This window comes from Stegostoma tigrinum, chromosome 4 (assembly GCF_030684315.1).
Source record: "Stegostoma tigrinum isolate sSteTig4 chromosome 4, sSteTig4.hap1, whole genome shotgun sequence".
NCBI classification, from domain to species: Eukaryota; Metazoa; Chordata; class Chondrichthyes; order Orectolobiformes; family Stegostomatidae; genus Stegostoma; species Stegostoma tigrinum.
The window spans coordinates 117,315,118-117,336,361 of record NC_081357.1 but is presented as its reverse complement, the minus strand read 5'-3'; the positions used below and the strand labels follow the sequence as shown (position 1 = coordinate 117,336,361).

Sequence of the window (21,244 nt, the reverse complement as noted above, 5' to 3'; positions counted from 1 at the left end):
GATGCTCTTGATTTTAATAATCAATTGCTGAACTATAATAATGTGTTAAAGCTGTCAGAATTTTTGACTAATTAATTAAAGAGCTAGAACTTCTCAGACGAGGCATTGAAATGATAAAGGGATGATAAATATTCCAAAACACTACTCAAACGCGTGAAAGGAGCTCTACTCCTTGTCCCTTAACACCACAAAATTATCTGAATATTTATTTGATTGTTCTTTTATTGATCTTGCCATGTGCATATTGGTTATATCTTGTCCAATGTTGAAATGTACTGTTTTACTTGACAGCGCTTAAGCTTTCATTCATTACAGTAGTGCTTTATATAAACTGAGCTAGAAATGCAATATTGAAATGTGCATTGCTTAAATTGTAATCTCAGGAAAAGATTGCAATTCTTAAGTTTTCACTACCATCTCATGTTTACCTAATTATCTGTACATAGATATATTAATATAGACTGGTGAAATCATTTGTTTTGTTTGAAGTAATACTTGAAACCAGCTTTATTTGTTGACAATGAACAAGATTATAAGTTATCTTGAGTGGCCAATGTATGAACACTCAATGTATTAATTACACTACATAGCTGGATATAATCAGAAATACCTCATTAGATTGTAATTTTGTTCATTTCTCAAGTGCAGCAAGGATGATGGTTTTAACATTTGAATGCTTTGACTACCTGGTAGCGTTCTTAGAAACTTCAGAATTAAGGCTGTTCCACATCACACAAGAGTCATCAGCAATGACAATAAACGGCCACACATCTTGGGGTTTAGATCCAAGCTCTTCTTGGCGATTACGTTCCAGTTCCAAATTATGATAGGACAGTTCTTTGATCAAAAAATGAGCTGCACCTGAAAAACAAAGAACTGTATAACTAATTGGTTGAATGAGTCAGGCTAAGAAAAACATGAATCAAGTTTGTCTGGCACTCTGATTGGTTGCGCCTTCATAACTTCTCGAACAGACATACAAGGGTCCTTCAGCATTGCCAGGCTGTGTTTCCTGCAAATTTGGCGAACCAATTCATTTCTCAGTACAAATGATATATGTCAGATCAGGTGGGGTTAAAAAATTTAATTGAGCCAGATAGCTTTTTAACATTTCTACAGGGGATTGTAATAATCCTTATTCTTCTGGAAGTAGAAAGGACAATTAATATGTGTCTGCTTCTTGCTTTTTGCTGAAGCAAACTGGTTATAATTGACTGCTAAGGTATTAAGTATACTTATTTTCTTAAAAGCTTTGATGGCTCTCCAATGATCTTAGATTTCAACTGGGAACAAAAAATATTATTGCCAGAGGATCGTTGATTATAATTTAGTTATGAGAAATAAAGTCCTTTGACTTTGTACTGAGCATTGCCTGTGATAGCTTTTTGACAATCCTTTTTTTTTCATGTGCTAGATTTATTGAATTTACCATGTCTGGAATATTAATCCCTTTGGAATTGAATGTGAGAGGAATAGAATTCCGCGGCAAATAACTCCACATTCTCCTGCCTCCCCAAAGGTTGTTTACCATCTGCCAGGTACAGGCAGGAGTGTGGTGGAATACCCTTCATCTTCCTGGATAAGTGCAGCTCTAACAACACTCAAAAAGCTCAAGACCATTTCAGACAGAGCAGCTCACTCGATTGGCACCACTTTCAGTATTCAATCACTTTACCATTGATGAATAGCGACAGCAATATGTACTGTCGATAACCATGCACTGTAGCAACTCACCAATGGTCTTTTGACAGCACTTTCCAAACTCATAACCTCTGCCACCTAGAAGATCAAGATCAACAGATTCATGGGATCACCATCATCTGTAAGTTCCCTTCCCGGCCACACTCCACTCTGACATTGGAATATATTAACATTCCTTCACTTTGGCTGGATCAGAATCCTGGAACGACTTTCCTCGCAGGACTGCAGGTATACCTACATTTCAAAGACTGCAGAAGTTCACCACCACCCTTTCCAGGGCACTTGAGAATGGGCGATGAATGTTAACAAGTAACATAAAATGCCATTATCCCATGAATGAGTTTTTTTAAAAATCGCGATAGGCACTAGGCTAATTTACCCATTTCTAGATTAAAAAACACTTTCAAGTTCTTTGAGAGTGTTGTATATTTCTGTAAAACAATAACCTGAGCTATTTTAAAAATATTTAACTCAAGGTGCTGTAAAGGTTGTAGGACGTTAAGCAAAATTCTCACTTGCCATTGAGCAGACAGGGTTCCATACTTACTCAATTTTAAGTGGCTGAAAACAACAGTGTATTTATAAATAACAGCTATGAATGAAGATTATTAATTATGTAAGCAAACATTAGTGACATGGAAGAACAGCATATTTAATCATCATTCACACCTTATCCAAATTGAACACATACTTACAGGACTGGATTTAATAATTGCTACACTGGAATTTTAAAAAGGTTCTCATAGACTTATGTTATCAATGTAACTCACATTTGCTGTGAATCCTTCTTCCACCAAAATGTTACAATGCAGAGCCAGGATGTTCATTTAGACGGATCAGTGTTTCACGTGACTTAATTCTATCCCACAGAAACAAGATCTGAAGCTGACTCCTATAGTATTTGGGCTCAGTGCGAGTCACATTGAGGTTGTCTGAGGGATTTTTATTGAGTGGGTTTTCTTGGTAAATCTTACCAAACCCACAACTTTTATTGAATTTCCCACTCCTGCGGCATGTACTACCATGTATGCTTTCTGCCCTGTCATATCACGCACCATTCCTGGGACAACTCGCTATCTAATGGATTTTCCGGAATTGATCTGCATTCTTGGTGCCAGTGCGCCCATAGAGGCCCACTGTGCATCCAAACAAGCACTGCCAATCTGGAGTTGTCCCGCTTGGTTCCCAACGTTTACCCTGGATTTGGACTCTCTGACACCATTGACCCTGCATGCACTCTGAACAGATTCTTCACTTACAAAGGAATTCTGCTCATTTACTGCAACACTAAGAGCTGAGGCACCCACTTTTACCTCTCTATCCCTCCCATTCCAGGAGGAAAGCAGTGCTTAACAGGGGAGAGTGATTCAAGACAAGTGCTGGGCTCATTTGGCTCCTTGACCCTTATTTGGAGAGGATCCTGACTCCACCTGCCCTGAGCAGGGTCTGGACTAGTATTGGAGGTTTCCCTTGTCTCAGAAATCCCTGAGCGAGGGCTACCCTCTTTGACCTGACCGGGGTGTGCTGACAAATGTAACAAGTTTCCTGGCTTTCTGTCTGCACTAGCAGCATGGCAAGATAGTTAAAATAAGAGGTGGGTATCTCTGACAGAGGAGGCAAATGGAGAAAGGACAAGATGGTACAAGGCAGGGACTGAGTGAGTGCTACAACAGCAAGAGAAAAGCCCAAAGATGCAGCCTGGTCCAGCCCAGGAGCTGAGTGCATATCCCTGAGTGCACAGAGTCCTTGCCTCAGTATTACAATGACAGTAGTTGGTGCAGCACTGAAGTGCAAAAGTGGATCAGAGATGTGCCAAGAGGATTCTTAGAGGCTGGTACATGTTGGATGCCATTCTCTGGTGATATGGAGTGCAGGTGGGCCAGTGCCCTGACATGTTGGTGCCAGTGTCCAACATGGGGGTCAGTCAGAGCTAGTAGTGAGTTGAATCTGGTTCCAACGTCGAGTTTCCAGGTGTCTAGATTTTTGTGATGGTTTGGTGAGATTGCATCAGAATATTAATAAGGTGAGTTGGGCCATCAACAAGGAGATTATAAGTGGCTTCATTTGGCAAATTGCCTCTCCTGACAAGAATGTTGTGAAAAGCATAAAGGATGGGGCAAGATGATCTTGATGCAAAGCTGTGCCTCACAGGACTTCACAGTTGACTCTGCCACACACCTCGCCAGAGATCATGAGGCTCAAGAATTCCATGAGATTTCTGTCCCTGGTTGTGAATGACTAAAAGGTGATATTCACAGTGCAACCACTAGAGGATGACATTCACAAATCAGTGAGAGATGGTATCAGAGATAATGGGAACTGCAGATGCTGGAGAATTCCAAGATAATAAAATGTGAGGCTGGATGAACACAGCAGGCCAAGCAGCATCTCAGGAGCACTAAGCCCGAAACGTCATCTTTTGTGCTCCTGAGATGCTGCTTGACCTGCTGTGTTCATCCAGCCTCACATTTTATTATCTGAGAGATGGTATTAACAGCTTTGACACAACTAGCAATGAGAAGTAATTGGTAGTCAGTGGGCAGTGGGATAATGCTATTTCAGGGCAACAAAACAAGTTGCATCTTTGGAGGGTTTAAGTTGCAGGGAGAGGCTGAACGGGCTGGGCTTTTTTTGTCCTGGAGTGTCAGAGGCTGAAGGGTGACCTTAGAGGTTTATAAAAACATCAGACGCATATATAGGGTGAATCGCCATTGTTTTTTCCCCAGGGTATGGAAGTCCAAAACTAGAGGACATAGGTTTAGGGTGAAGGGGAAAGATTTAAAAGGGACATGAGGGGTAATTTCTTCACACAGAGGGTGGTGTGAGTATGGAACAAGCTGGCGGGAGGTGGTGGAGGCTGGTACAATTACAACATTTAAAAGGCATCTGAAAAAGCTCAGCAGGTCTGGCAGCATCCATGGAGGAGAAAACAGTGTTAACATTTCGGGTCCGGTGACCCTTCCTCAGAGCTGAAGGATTTCTGAGGGTCACCGGACCCGAAATGTTATCTCTGTTTTCTCCTCCACGGATGCTGCCAGACCTGCTGAGCTTTTCCAGCAACTTTGCTTTTGTTCCTGATTTACAGCATCTGCAGTTCTTTTGGTTTTTAAAAGGCAGCTGGATGGCAATATGAAAAGGAAGGATATGGACCAAATACTGGCAAATGGGATGAGATCAGTTTAGGATATCTAATTGGAAATGGACGAATGGGGCAGAAGGGTCTGTTTCCATGCTGCAGAACTCTATGACTCTTACAAAACATCTTTTTTAAAAGATGTTTCACCCTTTTGGTATTTAACATATAGAGTGACCACCTAAGCATTTTCTTCACAAACAATTAATGTCATGTTTCCTTTCGTGGTGCCTACCTCAAACATGCTTGACCTATATCTACATCCGCTAATGTGGTATACTGCATCCGCTGTACACAGTGTGGCTTCCTCTACATTGGGGAAACCAAGCGGAGGCTTGGGAACCGCTTTGCAGAACACCTACGCTCGGTTCGCAGAAAACAACTGCACCTCGTTGCGAACCGTTTCAACTCCCCCTCCCATTCCTTAGACGACATGTCCATCCTGGCCTCCTGCAGTGCCACAATGATGCCACCCAAAGTTTGCAGGAACAGCAACTCATATTCCGCTTGGGAACCCTGCAGCCCAATGGTATCAATGCAGACTTCACAAGCTTCAAAATCTCCCCTCCTCCCACTGCATCCCAAAACCAGCCCAGCTCGTCCCCACCTGCCTTACTTGTTCTTCCTCTCACCTATCCCCTCCTCCCACCTCAAGCCGCACCTCCATTTCCTACCTACTAACCTCATCCCGCCCCCTTGACCTGTCCGTCCTCCCCGGACTGACCTATCCACTCCCTACCTCCACACCTATACTCTCCTCTCCACCTATCCGCTCCTCTATCCATCTTCAGTCCGCCTCCCCCTCTCTCCCTATTTATTTCAGAATCCTCTCCCCATCCCCCTTTTCTGATGAAGGGTCTAGGCCCAAAACGTCAGTTTTTGTGCTCCTAAGATGCTGCTTGGCCTGCTGTGTTCATCCAGCCCCACACTTTGTTATCTTGACCTATATTACAATTGTTTTTTCCAAAATATTAGTTGTCGTTTCGATGTGTTGGTGCCCCATGGCAGTATGTAACTTTGTTTATTGCTAATCCTTGACAAGAGTGTTCACAGTCCTCCTATAATCTCTCGGGTTTTAATTTTCAAGTCTAGAGGGATGTTATAATATTTATTATTTAGGCACAACAAGAGCAAAGGTAATGATTTGGAACCTCAATTTCCTTACAAATTAATTTGCAAAGAAATGTCATTGTTGATTGTCAATGTTTATTCATTAGATCATTTGATCCTTCACAAGTTGGGACTTTGAGTAATAACATATACAACGTAGGACAGAAGTTTTTAAAGAGTTTTAAGTAAAGTAATTTTATCTCAGTGTGTTGAAACTAATAAGTCCTGGTTCCAAGTATGTCTTACTGTGTTCTATCGGTTTTTGACAAATTATTAATAGTTGTCCACCACTTTGAATTATAATCTAGCTTAAACATGGATTGACTGGGCGCAGAAATATTAAGTTCCCCAAAAGCATTACATTTTCACGTCTTTCTCTTCTGAACCTCTACAAAATACTGTGATTAGTACAAAATACATTTTAGCCAAATTGTTGGTTATTTTATTCCAATGATTGTTATACATAGTTTAACTAAAGCAATAACAAATTCTCAATCAATTATGTAGGGTCACAATGATTTTTAATTGCGCAGTGATGCTCACAACAGAAGATATGTATGTTGTAACTCTTTTCCTGGAATGTGTACTTCTCCATTAAAATCCTGACCAACCTATTTGTATCTGTGGCATAACAAAAAGCCATTAACAAAAGTTTGACCTTAAGAATGAACATAATTTTGTCCAGTAAATATGTAACAAGGTCAGCCAGTTGCAACCTCATAGAATATGAGTTCCCTGACTGGGGCTGTTAATCTGGTCCAATCAAGGAGCCCCAACTGATATATAAAAACAGAAGTGTCAAGTACCTTGCCACTCTGAGAGTTGACTCAGATGAGGCTATACCAGAGTCAAGAACTTGCCACCAGTAAATAAAAGGTGACTGAATGACGGGATTCCAGCCTTTCTGGACTTATTTCAGTGGCTAATGCTAACCCTAATCCCTAACCCTAACCCTAACAAGTGAAGCATGCATGCCCTGTAGAAACTTGCTCTCTGAGTTCAGGAAATCATTCTGGCATTATGCCATTATTTGGTAAGCTTGAATTTTTCAACCCTGCTGTGAAAACTATTCTCAGTATGTGGAACGATTACATTACTTTTTCTGGACAAATGACTTTGGAGCAGATGAAAAATAATGAACAATTCACCTGACAGCTTGTGGACCCGCAGCTTTTTCAACTATTAGAAGTCTAACTTTCCCTGAGGCCCCAGATGCTAAAACCTTTCAAGAGCTGACAGATTTAGTGAAAGAATACTACGACACAAGCCTGCTCTAATTCTGAGACGTTATCATTTTTACCCAGCAATTTGAGAGCCAGGAGAATCTATATCAGAATTTTTGATGAGATTAAGAGAACTGGCAGTGCCATGTGACTTTAGTTTAAACTTTAATGAAGTCGATTGCAAACAGGCAGCACAACTGGCTTTATCATTGGATTATGTGGCAAGTGGAGTATATGAGTTACAGGATATTCTGGTGGAAGTGGACACTCTCACCAGGCTGACTGAGATTGGGGAACACCACTTGAGTGAAGACAATTGTATAGCATTGCCACAGAGAGACTTGAGGTCAGCCTACAGCAAAACCCCAAAACAAAGTCCTCCCCTGACAAATTGTTAAAATTTTCTTCAGGATCCGGGCTGACAAACCATTGTAGTTGTTGCTGGTAGACAGACTCGAGACAACAAAAGAGTCCCACCACACCTAAACTGAGCAAGAGAATTCATCGGCTGGTATCCAGGAGAGTGTAGACCCTGGTGAGTCAACCTACATCTGGTTTGGAACATTTAAATTGCTCAGCAACATCCAAATCAGAACCAACTAAAATCAATGTCTGGTTAAATGGTCACCCGGTTCTAATGGAGGTCGATATCAGCACAGCTGTTTCAGTGACTGCTGAAACAGTCTAACAAAATTCAGTCTGGACTCCAACCCTTAGGTTTGTGCAAGACTTTAGCTAGACTGATAACTTTTGTCGGGGAAGCTTTACTCATAAGTGTACAATATTAGTTATAATCTTATGAGAAGCAGTTGGTTCAGTTACCACTGATTATAGTAAAAGGCTCAAACCCAAGGCTGATGGGGTGAAATAGGTTGGGAGTCATTCACCTAGACTGGTGAACATTTTCCGATTAGAAAATGTCTACCTGAATGAACTAATTAAGTACCCAGACGTTTTTCAGGAAGGTCTAGGGGTTATTAAAGGAGCCAAGGTCACCTTGCATGTTGGCCAGAAAGCAATTCCATGATTTTACAAGGTCTACCCAGTGCCATTTTCCTTACAGATAAGAGTAAAGGCAGGAATCAGGAGACTGGAAAGTGAAGGAATCATCAAACCAGACTAGTCTGCAGCATGGGCAGCACTGGTCATACTGATTGTGAACATGTACGGGTCAATTTGCCTTGGAACAAATTAACTTTGCAGCTGGATAAATACCCAAACCCTTGCTTAGGGGATTTAGATGCAAAGCTGGCAGGGTGGCTGTCCCTTACGAAGCTGGACATGAGCCATGTGTACTTGTAATTGCAGTTAGATGAGGACTCCCAGAAGTACGTAACAATTAATACCCATAGGCATTTGTACCAATATACAAAACTGCCATAGCATCAGCCTGTGCCATTTTTCAGTGGATGATGGAGAACCTTTACATGGTCTAACCCCCTGTCGCCATTTATCTAGTTGAAATGCTAATAACAGGGAAGATCAATAGGAAGCATTTAGAGGACTTGGACACAGTCTTTAGACATTTCTCCCAGGCAGGCATATGCTTTAGAAGGGAAGAATGTGTGTTCTGGGCACTCCAAGTGACCTACTTGGGCTACAGAGCTGACATGACCAGGTTACACCCATTGGAAGATAACGTGAGAGCAATCAAAGGTGCCCTGGCTCCCATATTGGCAGTGGAGCTGAGGTCTTTCTTTGGGCTGCTAAATTATTATGGAAGGTTCATACATAACATGGACTCCATCCTGGCATCTTTGCATCAACTCTTAAATAAGGGTCAGCCTCGGAAATGGTCGCTTGGCCAAGCCACAGCTTTCAGAGAAGTGAAGAAACAGCTATTATCCTCGAGGGTGTTGGCACACTGTGATCCCAAATGATACCCGGTATTGACCTGTGATGCCTCCCTGCACGTCATCAGGGTGGTGTTAGCTCATACGCGGACGACTGGAGAGGAAGGCCCAATAGTGTACACAACCCAAACTTTGGCTGGTGCAGAGTGTAAGTACGCCCAGATACAGAAGGGAGGTTTGGTAGTCTTTAGTCAGGAAGTTCCACCAATATCTTCTATGGATGTGAACTTGTAATAATAACAGCCGGATAAACCCTGGGCTCAGTTACACAGTGACTATGCAGGCCTTTTGATAGGTTCAATGTCCTTAGTCATTGTGGACGCCCAAACAAAATGGCTGTTCATTTGCCAAACACGGTGACAACAACAGAAAACCTGTGTGCATGGACTCCCAGCAGGGTTGGTCACAGATAACGGGTCACCCTTTCGCAGCAGGGAACTTAAGTACGGTATTAGACATAGAAGTAAAGCTCCATACCATCCATCATCCAATGGTCTGGCAGAAAGAGCAGTCCAAGCTTTGAAGGCAGGCTTAAAGAAACAGCCTACAGTGTCACTAGATACCACAGTGTCCTGGTTCCTATTTGATTACAGGAGGACCCCTCATGCAACTACAAGGATAGCTCCAGCAGAGTTATTAATGAGGAGGTGACTCCACACCGGGTTAAATCAGATCTTCCCAAACATGTTGGGGGAAGAGGGTGAAACAACGTCAGGAACACCAATGATGCACACAAGATTCTACTAAATGAAAGAGACAGTTTACTTCAGGGGACGAAGTTTGGTGTTGGAACCATGGGAGTGACCCAGCATGGGAAAGAGGCCTGGCTGACAACAGGCCAGGCCCAGGCATGTATAAGCTTTGGTTGGGTGCAATGGGCCTAACCAAGCATGTACATCATGTGAAAGCTGAAAGCTCAGGGCACGAGCAAAATGTGCCCGGCCCCTTTGTACGGTTCGAAGGGTGACGGAACGCATAGGTTCTCCCTCTCGGTCAAGCGCTGAAGAGGCCTCGGAATCTGAGGTAGACATGGCATGTCGCCACCCACCTCAACACCTTTGCCGAGCAAAATAGGTGAGCTGCTGTGCATTACAAACGACCTGTATCTGAGGCAGAGTTGGAGGAACCTGGCCCAGTGCTAAACAAGAAAAAGAAACAGCCTTTGTCCTCAGACTCAGTAAGGTCTAAATAGGGAGACTTGAATGACAGATATAGACAGAAATGTCAGATGCCCTGCCACTTGGAGTTAACTCCGGTGAGGTTGTTTTACAGTCAAGGGCTTTCCATATGTAAATAAAGGCTGATGGGATACCAGTCTTTGTGGATTTACTTCAAAATGCTTTTTAAATTTGATAAGCAGCATTTACCAGATGTGGTTTTGCAGAATTGTTAAATTAAGGCAAAATAAATTTGCTTGAAATAACATTTTAAAACATACCAACTCCAGAGTTGTTGAAGATGCTAGGCAGGACAAGCATGATGTGGTTTGGCCAATATTTCTTATAGACTGCCATCTCATACTCCTTGATCACCAGCACATGCAGGTGGTTGGCACCATCCATAGCATGGTACAGATTGAAGAGACCATGTTCATGACGCCCAGTTGTAGGTGTGAAGATTGGACTCTTTATACAGTCTGAATTCTGGGACAAATCAGATGTTTTAAATTGTCAGGCTGTGATTCAATACATTAAAGCTGCAATTTGCTAAGCATCATAGTGTGGAAATCAGGCCCTTCAGCCCAACAAGTCCACACTGACCCTCCGAGCATCCTACCCAGACCCATCCCCCTGTATCCCACCTACTCTACACACACCTGAACACTATAGGCAACTCAGCACTGCCAATCCACCTAGCCTGCACATCTTCTGGACTGTGGGACAAAACTGAAGCACCTGGAGGAAATCCACACAGACGCAGGGAGAATGTGCAAACTCCACAGAGACAGTTGCCTGCAGGTGGAATTGAACCTGGGCTCCTAGCACTGTGAAGCAGCAGTGCTATTCACTGAGCCACTGTGCTGCCCCTATTAGATTAGTAAATATTAGATTAGTATTTAAAAGCATTGATGCTTTAAATTTTTTTTTACCCTGAATATTGCGCAAGTGGTTTGTAAGTTTTTCTTTACTGAATTCAGCTTCACAACTGCACAAACCTAGAAACCCGGGGGTGTTTCTCATATCCACCTCCACAAATTAAACAGTTGAAATCTCACCATTCACTCAGCAGAAACCCTCATAACATTGAAGGAGTATTCGGATGTACACTTGAGATGCTAAGGCATATAAGGCTATGGGTCAAGTGCTGGAAAATGGGATTAGAACATTTAGCTGGTTATTTCTGACGAAGGTAGATTCAATGGGCGAAAGGATTAGGGGCTTGTGCTTTAGACCTCTCTGACTCTGTGGCATTCCCAGGCAAATAGACATTGGCGGGGAAGATGTCAAAATATTCTAAAACTTGAAGTCCTTCCAATTAAATTGCAACCACATTGCTCATGGGACATCATTAGAAACTACTTTTTCTCTCTATAAACCAAGTTGATTCCAGTCCAGAATCTGACCATGTATTTTCATAAGAATCATTGCATGTGTGATGCAGCAAAAAGCAATGTGTACCACTTACAATATTATTGACAAATTGGCAGTAAGACTAGTCAAATGATAGTGTGCATCTGTGTAGAGATTTTATTCTCCCTCTGTGGCTTTGAAGTTTAAACCTTTTCATTGAATTAATCAACTCTAAATGAAACCAGGATCAAGGTCAGGTAGTTTCAAATGAGCGCAATTAAAAACTCATCACTTCTAGTTTGGCAGCTAGTTTATTTCTCACAAAAAATGTGAAATAAAAGGTAAACCAGACCATAGGGCTGTTCTCTCATTAGAGAAAGACAACTGTGATGGCATAATCTGATGGTCACCAAGCTTCAAGAGGGGAAGAGGTTGTGAAGGAGAGACCTTCATGATAACCTCAGCTGGTATGTGAATTGAACCCACTTTGTTGGCATCCTCTATATTGCAAACTAACCAATTAGCCAACTGGGCTAAATGATCCCCAGTGTAAAACACAAACAAAAGTGACAAACAACAGAGTAGTTTGGCCTGCTACAGGAAAGGCCCAATCCATTGTTACCAATAAGAATTCATCTGCTTAAAATCACGATGGGTGAATCTGTTTTCAATTTCCATGTAGGAGGACATAAAAAGGAAAAATAGTAGTTCCCAGAATTAATGAAATAGCACCAAATGTCCCGTGGTTTTGACACGCAAGATTATCAGCAGCACCTAGACATTTCCAGCTGGAGGAACTAAAACTTTTAAATGGAAATCATTTTTAACAACATGGATCATTTTCCCGTGTACAGGTCTTTTAAAAAAAAATCCCAGATCTACAGGGTTCCTATCTGTTTTCAGCAAGAGCTAATTTATGTCTACCCCTTCCATTAAAACAATTACAAATAATAGCCACTTCAACTGAACTTTGTCATAACTGGCACCAGCAACGTCTTCCCACTCCATTCTTGACTGTTCTTGTCTTCTTGACAAACTACTTCAAAGGTGTTGGATGCCTGGCACATACAGAAAACTAGAAATGATATCAAAAATCTGATGGAAAATATTAAAACTGCCACAGAACTAAACTACATGCACATATCCTACAGACTGTTAGCTCTTGTCCAAACGGAACAGGGTAAGACAAAGCTACAGTGTTTTAATTTACAGGTGCTCAGCAAAAATCATTGGGTTTAAAGGAATATGGGACAAATGCTGATAAATGGGATGAGAATAGTTTCTGATATCTGGTCGGCATGGACAGGTTGGACTGAAGGGCCTGTTTCCATGCTGTACAACTCCATGACCTCAGTCTACAGTTGCTACTCTCAGGCACTTTTACAGAAATGAGACTAATGCCTGCAAATGTTAGCTAAAGGTCATGCGTTGTTTAAAAAAAAGTCAACTGTTCTTGGTTCAGCCAACTCTTCACCATTAGTGCAAAAAATGGAAATAAAATTGTTTATCTGTGAAGAGCCCAAGATAATTTCTCACCTTGTCGGTAACAAGTGGCAGCTTCATACTTTCCAACTGGCCTCCAGGTTGACTGAAAATAAAATTATGCTCCTTTGATTTGGGAATAATAAAATGGAGCTGAACTTCCTCTCCCAGCATCGAGCAGGAAAAGGTGAAGGCATGGAGTGTGGAATCGTACGGCTAACACATAAAACAAAATTGTGAAATTAGTTCTTAACTCATTGTAGCATGGAGAGGAAATAATTCTTTACACCACTTTATGCCCATCTTGTTGAAAAACTGCAAAAATATTCCAACAACAAATACTGTCCATGATGTCTCTCATAAAAATGCTGCCTCTTCACGTATTTAAACTAATATTTTTGGCCTCATCCTACCACAGATCCAGTCCCCCAAAGTGTCAGATCGTCAGGTCTCAGGAGTGAAAACTCTCCAAAGATAATGTAACTTCCTGTGATTCTACTTTCCCAAAGTCAAAAGAGCTCTCATAATGAGCCAGGCAAACCACATATAAGGTGCCAGTGTTCAATGAGAAGGTAATGAAAGACTCATGTCAGTTTCATTAAATCAGGGAGGGTGCATTAAATCATTAATTACATGTAAAATGCATTTTAAGGGTATCTAAGGTCCCTGCTGCCAATGAACAAGTTGCGTACTTGCTTGCTGTCCCACCAGCAACTTATTGAGGAGCCTCCTACACATTTCTCAAGTGCATGCTTGACGACTTTCCCACTCTAAAATGCAGCCCTTCCTATTTGTCTGTTAGCCATGGTAACTTCTTACACATACCACAAGATAAATACTGCAACCACTGTGGGATTCTATCAGATAGATCAGATTCTGAAAATGACTTTTAAAAGAAAGATTTTAAAAAGGTTTTCACCTGATCTGCTTGTTTGGTTAAACCTTTGAGAACTGACTTCAACCTAATGCATGTTAATTCATTCAAAAGCTTACCCGTGCTATTGCTCCTATCAATTACAAGCCACAAATAAATGCGTCTGATAATATTGTTTTGACAGAAATTGACTGGGAAAGTCAATCTTCCAAATAAGCATGCAATTTACCCTTATGTACTATCTGATAGAAATGGGGCATGCCACATGTCAAGTTATCTTTGCTTTATGTAGAACCTCAGCTTACTAACATCATTGGGCCTTTCTGCGAACAAAAAGAAAGTTTGTAGAGTAACCTCAAATCATGGCATGTGTCTTTACTGTTTGAATTTCAAGACAACAGTACACATACCTGGCATCTGGGATTGAAACCCATGTACTCATGACACTGTTCACAGTGGTGATATGTGTTATAGGCAGCATACTTGGACAACCTCATTCGAGTTGTTTGGCGTCGCAGATAGATATCATCTTCTTTCTTATGAGCTTTATATCCTGTTAAGTTAGGAAACTTAGGTAAGCAACATGCAGAAACATGGGGGATAGGTTTTCTTAATTTGGCTGTCCATTGTTAAGCTCATTAAAAGTAGGAGTGGCTACTTTTATCTAATCATTTAATTAAAAGGCAATTCAATCCAAATCACTGATTCCACATTCTGGGCATGCACTCCAAGCAGGAAGGCTCCATTCCAGGAATGCAGATTTGTGGAACAACCACAACACTTGGAACAGTATAGAGCTCGGAGTACACAGTAATTGTGATGAAAATCGAAGTGAAAAGGACATTTAGACCATTATCACTTAATTTTCTACAATTCCTTATCCTGTGATCTGCTACTTCCCACTTAAAATCACCAGCATGCATTCTCATCTTAAAAATCTAATGAACGATGAGATGCCAAAAGTTAAGTGACGTTTCCAGTCTTGGATTTCAGGCAAACCCATAAGAGACCACAGAAGATCTATTTGAAAGACAATGAGATGGGATTATGTCATACAAATTTTCAATTCAGTGCAACATCAATATGATATAAATTTTGTTTACCAGAACCTGCTATTTGCATCTCCCAGTCACATTTATTTGAAACATCCAGCTCTTTTGAGTGCCAATTGCAAGTCGATGGCCTAAAATTTATTTATTGTACTGTAAGTTATTTTTGAACTACAATTACAACATTTAAACGGTATCTGGATAGGTACATGAATAGGAAGGGTTTAGAGGGATATGGGCCAAATGCTGGCAAATGGGACATGAAATAATTTAGGATACCTGGTCAGCATTGATCAGTTGGACTGGACTGTCTGTTTCAGTGCTGCACAACTGTATAACTTTATGGCTTTATACAATTCACTTGCTCAGCTACCTTCCTCCAAACATTAATTTTGATAAGCTTACAAAATACAACAAAAACTACATCAGCAGAGGCATAGTGCTGACTCCAATGCTAACCTTAGTTTACACCACAGGAGTTACAGGCTAGAATTCATTTTCAGATCTTTTAAATGTTTTGTATGCAGTACCATGGCTACCCTACAAACAGTGGCCTTTAGTCCCACCTTTACCATCTCTGATTACTATTATTTTTAATGGTTATGCATTGGCAGAATTCAATTAAATGAAAAAAGATTTAACCTTTGTTATTTGCAAGATTCCTTGAGTAAACTGGACTTGCATCTTCATACTTTGGATCGTGAACAGTGTAATCAAATAACAATTTACTGAAACTCTCCAAATGAGGCCACAGTAAGGTCTCTTTCAGTTGCAGCGAAGCATCTTCTTTGGCTTCTAAAAGATAAAATAAAAATAAGCAAGAACATTTTGCCCCTCCTGAGTGATTGAGGCAGTGAATGTGTTGCTCCAATGATACTTTACATGGCTGCATACCTCTCATTGTACAAAGGCAGCCCAGTTGCGTCAGATGTACAGCAGATCCTTGAGCCAAGCGGTCAGCTTGTGTCACCCAATAGCCACCTTCCAGTTTCTCATTGTAGTTCAATAACACATCACAGTGGATTGCTAGACAATGGAGGTACAAAACCTGCTGCCATGATACCCAATACTGACGTGAGCATTGACTGAGTGAAACCCCTTCACAAATACAGTACATTTCTCAATTTACCCAGGAGGTGAACAGGAAGTGGGAGTACCTCAATCGCAAAAAGGGTGGAAGATTCCACCCACCCACCTTCCCATGCCAACCTCTTCCTGCCAGCTAAAACACTTCAGCAACAAGATGGAAGGAGCTTTTGACTGATCATTGATCGGTCACTTAGGGACCTCAATTTGTCACTCTCTAAGCCTTGCCTGCCTCATGTAAAATCATAGTACAGTCAGCAGCTGGTGACAGGAGAGCAGGAAGGTCACCCATGGGCAACCGTCTGCAAAACAAGGTGTCCCTGCAGCAAGTGAGAGGGGGGCTGTAAAATTCTGCCCTGTGTAACACAGATGTGTCACTCTGCTTCTAATGTGAAGCTAACTTCCTCAAATGTATTGAATGCCAAGGTCACAGAGAGAATAACACGCCTGACTTCTGTATCAAATATGGTTTTTGAAGTATGACATAACAATTTGAAACTTTAATGGTGACGGACAAGAAATACATGTTATTATTACCAATGACTATAGATACACTGTAAACATCATGCCAGAGTCTACCTGGAGAACAAAGTAAGCACTCACTGAGGTTAATTTCTTCTTCATCGTAAACATCTACCTCCATCAATCGAATCAACATTCTCGATAAAATACCAAGGAACTGCAGATAGGCTCCTGTCTTCCCCACCTGAGAACAAAGATGTGCATGAAAGAAACAAAGCACGTTCACAAAAAAAAAATCCATGAAGAAACTGACCTTCCACAGCCAATGAAGAACAACAGACCAATGTTTACCTTGATGGGACGTATTCAATTTCAAAACTGCATCAGAATGCAGGGGAAAAGACCTGCTTTTGTCCAAACTGACCATCAAGTTGACAGAACAGTTGCTCCATCTAAAGACTGATGTCAGACTGGAGTCTGAAAGAAGTTAGCAACTGGAAGTAAGTGGTGGTTTTTGAGAGACTGTGCTGTAGACCTCTACAATTCTATGACTTATCTGATTCAAAGCAGTGAGTTTTGAGCATCCAAAGGATACCATCATGCAGTTCTCTAATAAAAGCCTAATGATTTCTGGCACGTTGAAAACAGATTACTTACGGTTGAATCTCTCTCTCATGGAACTGTGTAATTTTACAAGACAGGAATCAGCCACATGGTCCATTGCATCTTTTCCAGCTCTCTGAAATACGGACTCACTTTGATGTCCATGTTCCGCATCCTTTTTAAACTATTTTGCTACCTACCTTTCATCATTGTTTCCTACTGGGCATTCCACATCCCAAAATCCTGTGGCTCAGTTGGTATCACACCTGCTTTGGAGTCAGAAGTCAGTTCATTATCACACTCCAACAACTTGAGAGGAGATCTCTGAACTAACACTTCAATGTCATACTGAGATCATGCTGCACTATTGATTGCTGATGCTGCCTTTTCATTGAGATCTTAAACCAAGGCTATAATTGTCCGATCAAGTGATGGAAAAAATTGCAGGGTACTTGTTTTCAGAAGAGCAAGGGAGTTGTCTATTGTCTTCCTTCACATTAAAAGCTAACTTTTCTATTGTTCTTTTGGTGATTGTAAAAGTCTTTTGTAAATTTGCTCTTGATAAAATAAATAAGCCAAAAACCTTACAATTAAGAGTATTTCACAAGTTATCAGAAGTTGAGGGGCAGAATTTTCTCATCCCTAGTGTGACAAGGGTAACGGCAAAAACACAGACAGCACCAATTTCCAATCAGTAAAACCACATGGGTACATGGCAACTGCAGCTCACCAAATGCGTTACCTGGCTATCATTGCTACTGCTCTTTCACAACAACATCATTGTATGCTCCAGGGCCACCATCCTCTTTGCTCCTTCATCCACACAACTCTACATGGGCAAACCACCAACTTCACTACACCTTACAGCAACTCAGACACCATCTCAGGCCTTCAAGACTTGGAGCTGACAGAGCACCTCCAACTTAAATGTTTCTGCCAGGTGTTTTTTTTTAATTCACTGTGGGATGTGGGCATTGCCAGCATTTATTGCCCATCCCTATTCGCCCTTGAGAAGGTGGGGGTGAGCTGTCTTCTTGAACAGTTGTAATAAGGTCAGGAGCTGAGTGGCCCCAGCAGAATCCAAACTGGGCATCACTGAGCAGGTTATTGCGGAGCAAATGTTTCTGTTGATGACACTCCACTGATCAATTTACTGGCAATCAAGAGTAGACTGCTGAGGCGATAATTGGCTAGATTAGATTTGCTCAGGTTTTTACACATTGAACATACCCGGTCAATTTCCTACATTGCTGCGTGGATACTAGAGTTGTAAATGTACTGGAACAGCCTGGCTTCAGACGTGGCAAGTTCTGGAACTCAAGTCTTCAGTGCTATTGCCAGAATGTTAGCAGGGCCCGTAGCCTTAACAGTGTCCAGTATCTTTAACCATTTCAGGACATCACATGGAGTGGATCAAATTAGCTGAAAGACTGGTATCTGTAATGTTGGGGACCACTGGAGGAGGCCAAGAATGATCATCCACTCGGTGCTTCTGGCTGAAGATGGCTGTGAATGCTTCAGCCTTACCTTCTGCACCGATATGCTGGGCTCTTCTGTCATTGAGGATGGGGATATTTGTGGAGCCTCCTCCTCCTCCAGTGAGTTGTTTAATTGTCCACCACCATTCATGACTGGGGTGCAGCAAAGGACTGCAGAACGTAAATCTGGTCCTTTGTTTGTGGGATCACTTAGCTCTGTCCATCATTTGCTGCTTATGTTGTTTGGTGAGCAAGTAGTCCTGTTTGGTGGCGTCGCCAGGTCATATACACACATGGGACAGCCACACATCTCCTGCACCAGCACAGAATGCTTTTGTGCTGACATGGACACACCCATCTCTTGGCTGCCTACTTGCTTCGTGCTCACGGACTTTAGCACTGAGTTACAGCTGCCAGCCTCTGTGGTTAAGACTGTTTTTTAACACAGAGACTCATAGACAAGTCAGAGGTAGATTCTTTACTCAGAGAGTAGTAAGGGTGTGGAATGCCCTGCCTGCAACAGTAGTGGACTCGCGAATTTTAAGGGCATTTAAATGGTCACTGGATAAACATATGGATGACAATGGAACAGCGTAGGTGAGATGGGCTTCAGATTGGTTTCACAGGTCGGCGCAAAATCGAGGGCTGAAGGGCCTGTACAGTGCTGTAATGTTCTAAGTTCTATGTTCTGTGCAGGTGGGGAGTACTGAGTTAGCAATGTGTCAGTTAGACATGGGGGTGGAGAGATCACAGTGTGCTACATCAAAGTCAGAGCTACAGTAGGCATCAACAGCTTATGAAGCAAGCACACTGCACACATTTCAAGCCAATGACAATGAGTGAAAGTCGAAAGAGAAGCATGTTCAGTTGGGTCAAGGGAAGGTCAGTTAGTCAAGGGTCTCATCTGATTGGATTAGATGGGGTTGGTTGCATCCAGCCCTGTCTGTCCAGCAAAACCCATTCTAGGATTACAGGCAAATCTGTCAAAGTGCTACTGAGACACACCAGTGCGGTAGGTAGGCCAGTTTTACCAAATGAGACAAAAGCTGAGTATGATGACAGCAGATGGAAGAGGATTTAGCGGTGATGCCATGAGTAGGAGAGGCAGGGAAGGATTCCCTCTGAGTGAGTGGGAAGTGCTGGAGGCAGGAATGATTAGCAATCTGGAATGATGAGGTAGATGAGAGATCTTGAGTAGACATGATGCAGGCAATGCTGAGGGTTGCAGTCCCTCAGCCTTGGGGAGACGCGTGCGCAGTGGCACAACTAGAGAGAGTCTTTGCCTTGGAAAGTGAGGCGCAAAAAACAAGCCAGTAATTATCTGTGCGCAGATCATCATTGACCTCCCTGCAGCATTGCTAGGCATCCCTATTCATCTGGGACACAGCAAGGACACAGTCTGCAATGTCTCATTGGGTTTGTTGGGATGTTTTCTGTTAATGGTCAGCAGGGAAAAGGAAAAAAAAACTGCTGTCCTCTCCACCATCCGTCCACGTGCGCTGCCAGGTCGCTGTCAGGGGGGCCAGCTTTGTTTTTCCTTTGAGACATTTTCTGAGCTGAACACCAGATTTGAAAGGCCATTGCTGGCTTGCGACATCTGAAGTGGTGAGCAGCTGGGCTTCCCGGACAGCGCCAGAGACATGGAAGCCAAAAAGTCTCTTAAACTGGTCGCTTGAATTAATTAATGAGGTAAAAAGCAGAAGGTTGTGTGGCAACATTTATTCCAAGCCAATGACAGAGCATACACAATGTAGCTCACTCTCGATCACACTTTAACTGTAAATGTGTAAATTCATCCCCCACCTATTACTTATCTTATCCTGCTCTCCGTGTCTATCTTCGAGACAATTGTGATAATTTTATTTGAACATAGAACATAGAACAATACAGTGCAGAACAGGCCCTTCGGCCCTCGATGTTGCGCCGACCTGTGAACTGATCTAAGCCCCTCCCCCACACTATCCCATCATTATCCATATGCTTATCCAAGGACTGTTTAAATTCCCCTCACGTGGCTGAGTTAACTACATTGGCAGGCAGGGCGTTCCAAGCCCTCTGAGTACAGAACCTGCCTCTGACATCTGTCTTAAATCTATCACCCCTCAATTTGTAGCTATGCCCCCTTGTGTAAGCTGAAGTCATCATCTTCAGAAAAAGACTCTCACTATCCACCCTATCTAATCCTATGATCTTGTATGTCTCTATTAAATCCCCTCTTAGCCTGCTTCTCTCCAATGAGAACAGCTACGTTTGCTATGTTTTGCAAACAGGTCTAATAGTGTGTCCAAGTGAGCATCATCAGTTAAAAACTTTTCACTCACCAAGGTGTTTCTTTTTAATATTCTTCACTGGGAAGGAACTTAAAATTTCCCCAAATATTTACAAATGCATCAGGTGATTAATTATAAATAAAAGCAAGCGCTGTGGGTGCTGGAGATCTTTAATCATGATACACACACATTTAGATTTTCAGGGCCAGAGAGATTACTGTGATGTAGCTATGGCTATTAAATGCCAACAACATCATGGTAAGTGGGAATAGCAAATGAGAAAGGGATTGAGTAGATGAAGTACTAAATGGTGGAGCAGGCTAAAAGGCCTGAATGACTGAATCCTGTTCCCACATTCCTATGTTCCTAAAAAAACCCAGGAACATGCCTTTTAAACAATGAGGAGAGTG

At 42.0% G+C, this 21,244-nt stretch overlaps 1 protein-coding gene across 1 annotated transcript in view; it reads right to left on the bottom strand.

Annotated features, from left to right (window-relative positions):
- Nucleotides 1-21,244, bottom strand: part of greb1 (growth regulating estrogen receptor binding 1) — a 285,761-nt gene that overhangs the window by 18,425 nt on the left and 246,092 nt on the right. Inside the window, exons 25-30 of the mRNA XM_048531862.2 lie at nucleotides 16,625-16,727; nucleotides 15,578-15,730; nucleotides 14,297-14,439; nucleotides 13,067-13,228; nucleotides 10,459-10,663; nucleotides 687-861 (exon numbers count right to left, since the gene is read on the bottom strand). Coding sequence (XP_048387819.1) covers nucleotides 687-861; nucleotides 10,459-10,663; nucleotides 13,067-13,228; nucleotides 14,297-14,439; nucleotides 15,578-15,730; nucleotides 16,625-16,727 — 941 coding nt within the window. The remainder of the gene's footprint in view (nucleotides 1-686; nucleotides 862-10,458; nucleotides 10,664-13,066; nucleotides 13,229-14,296; nucleotides 14,440-15,577; nucleotides 15,731-16,624; nucleotides 16,728-21,244) is intronic.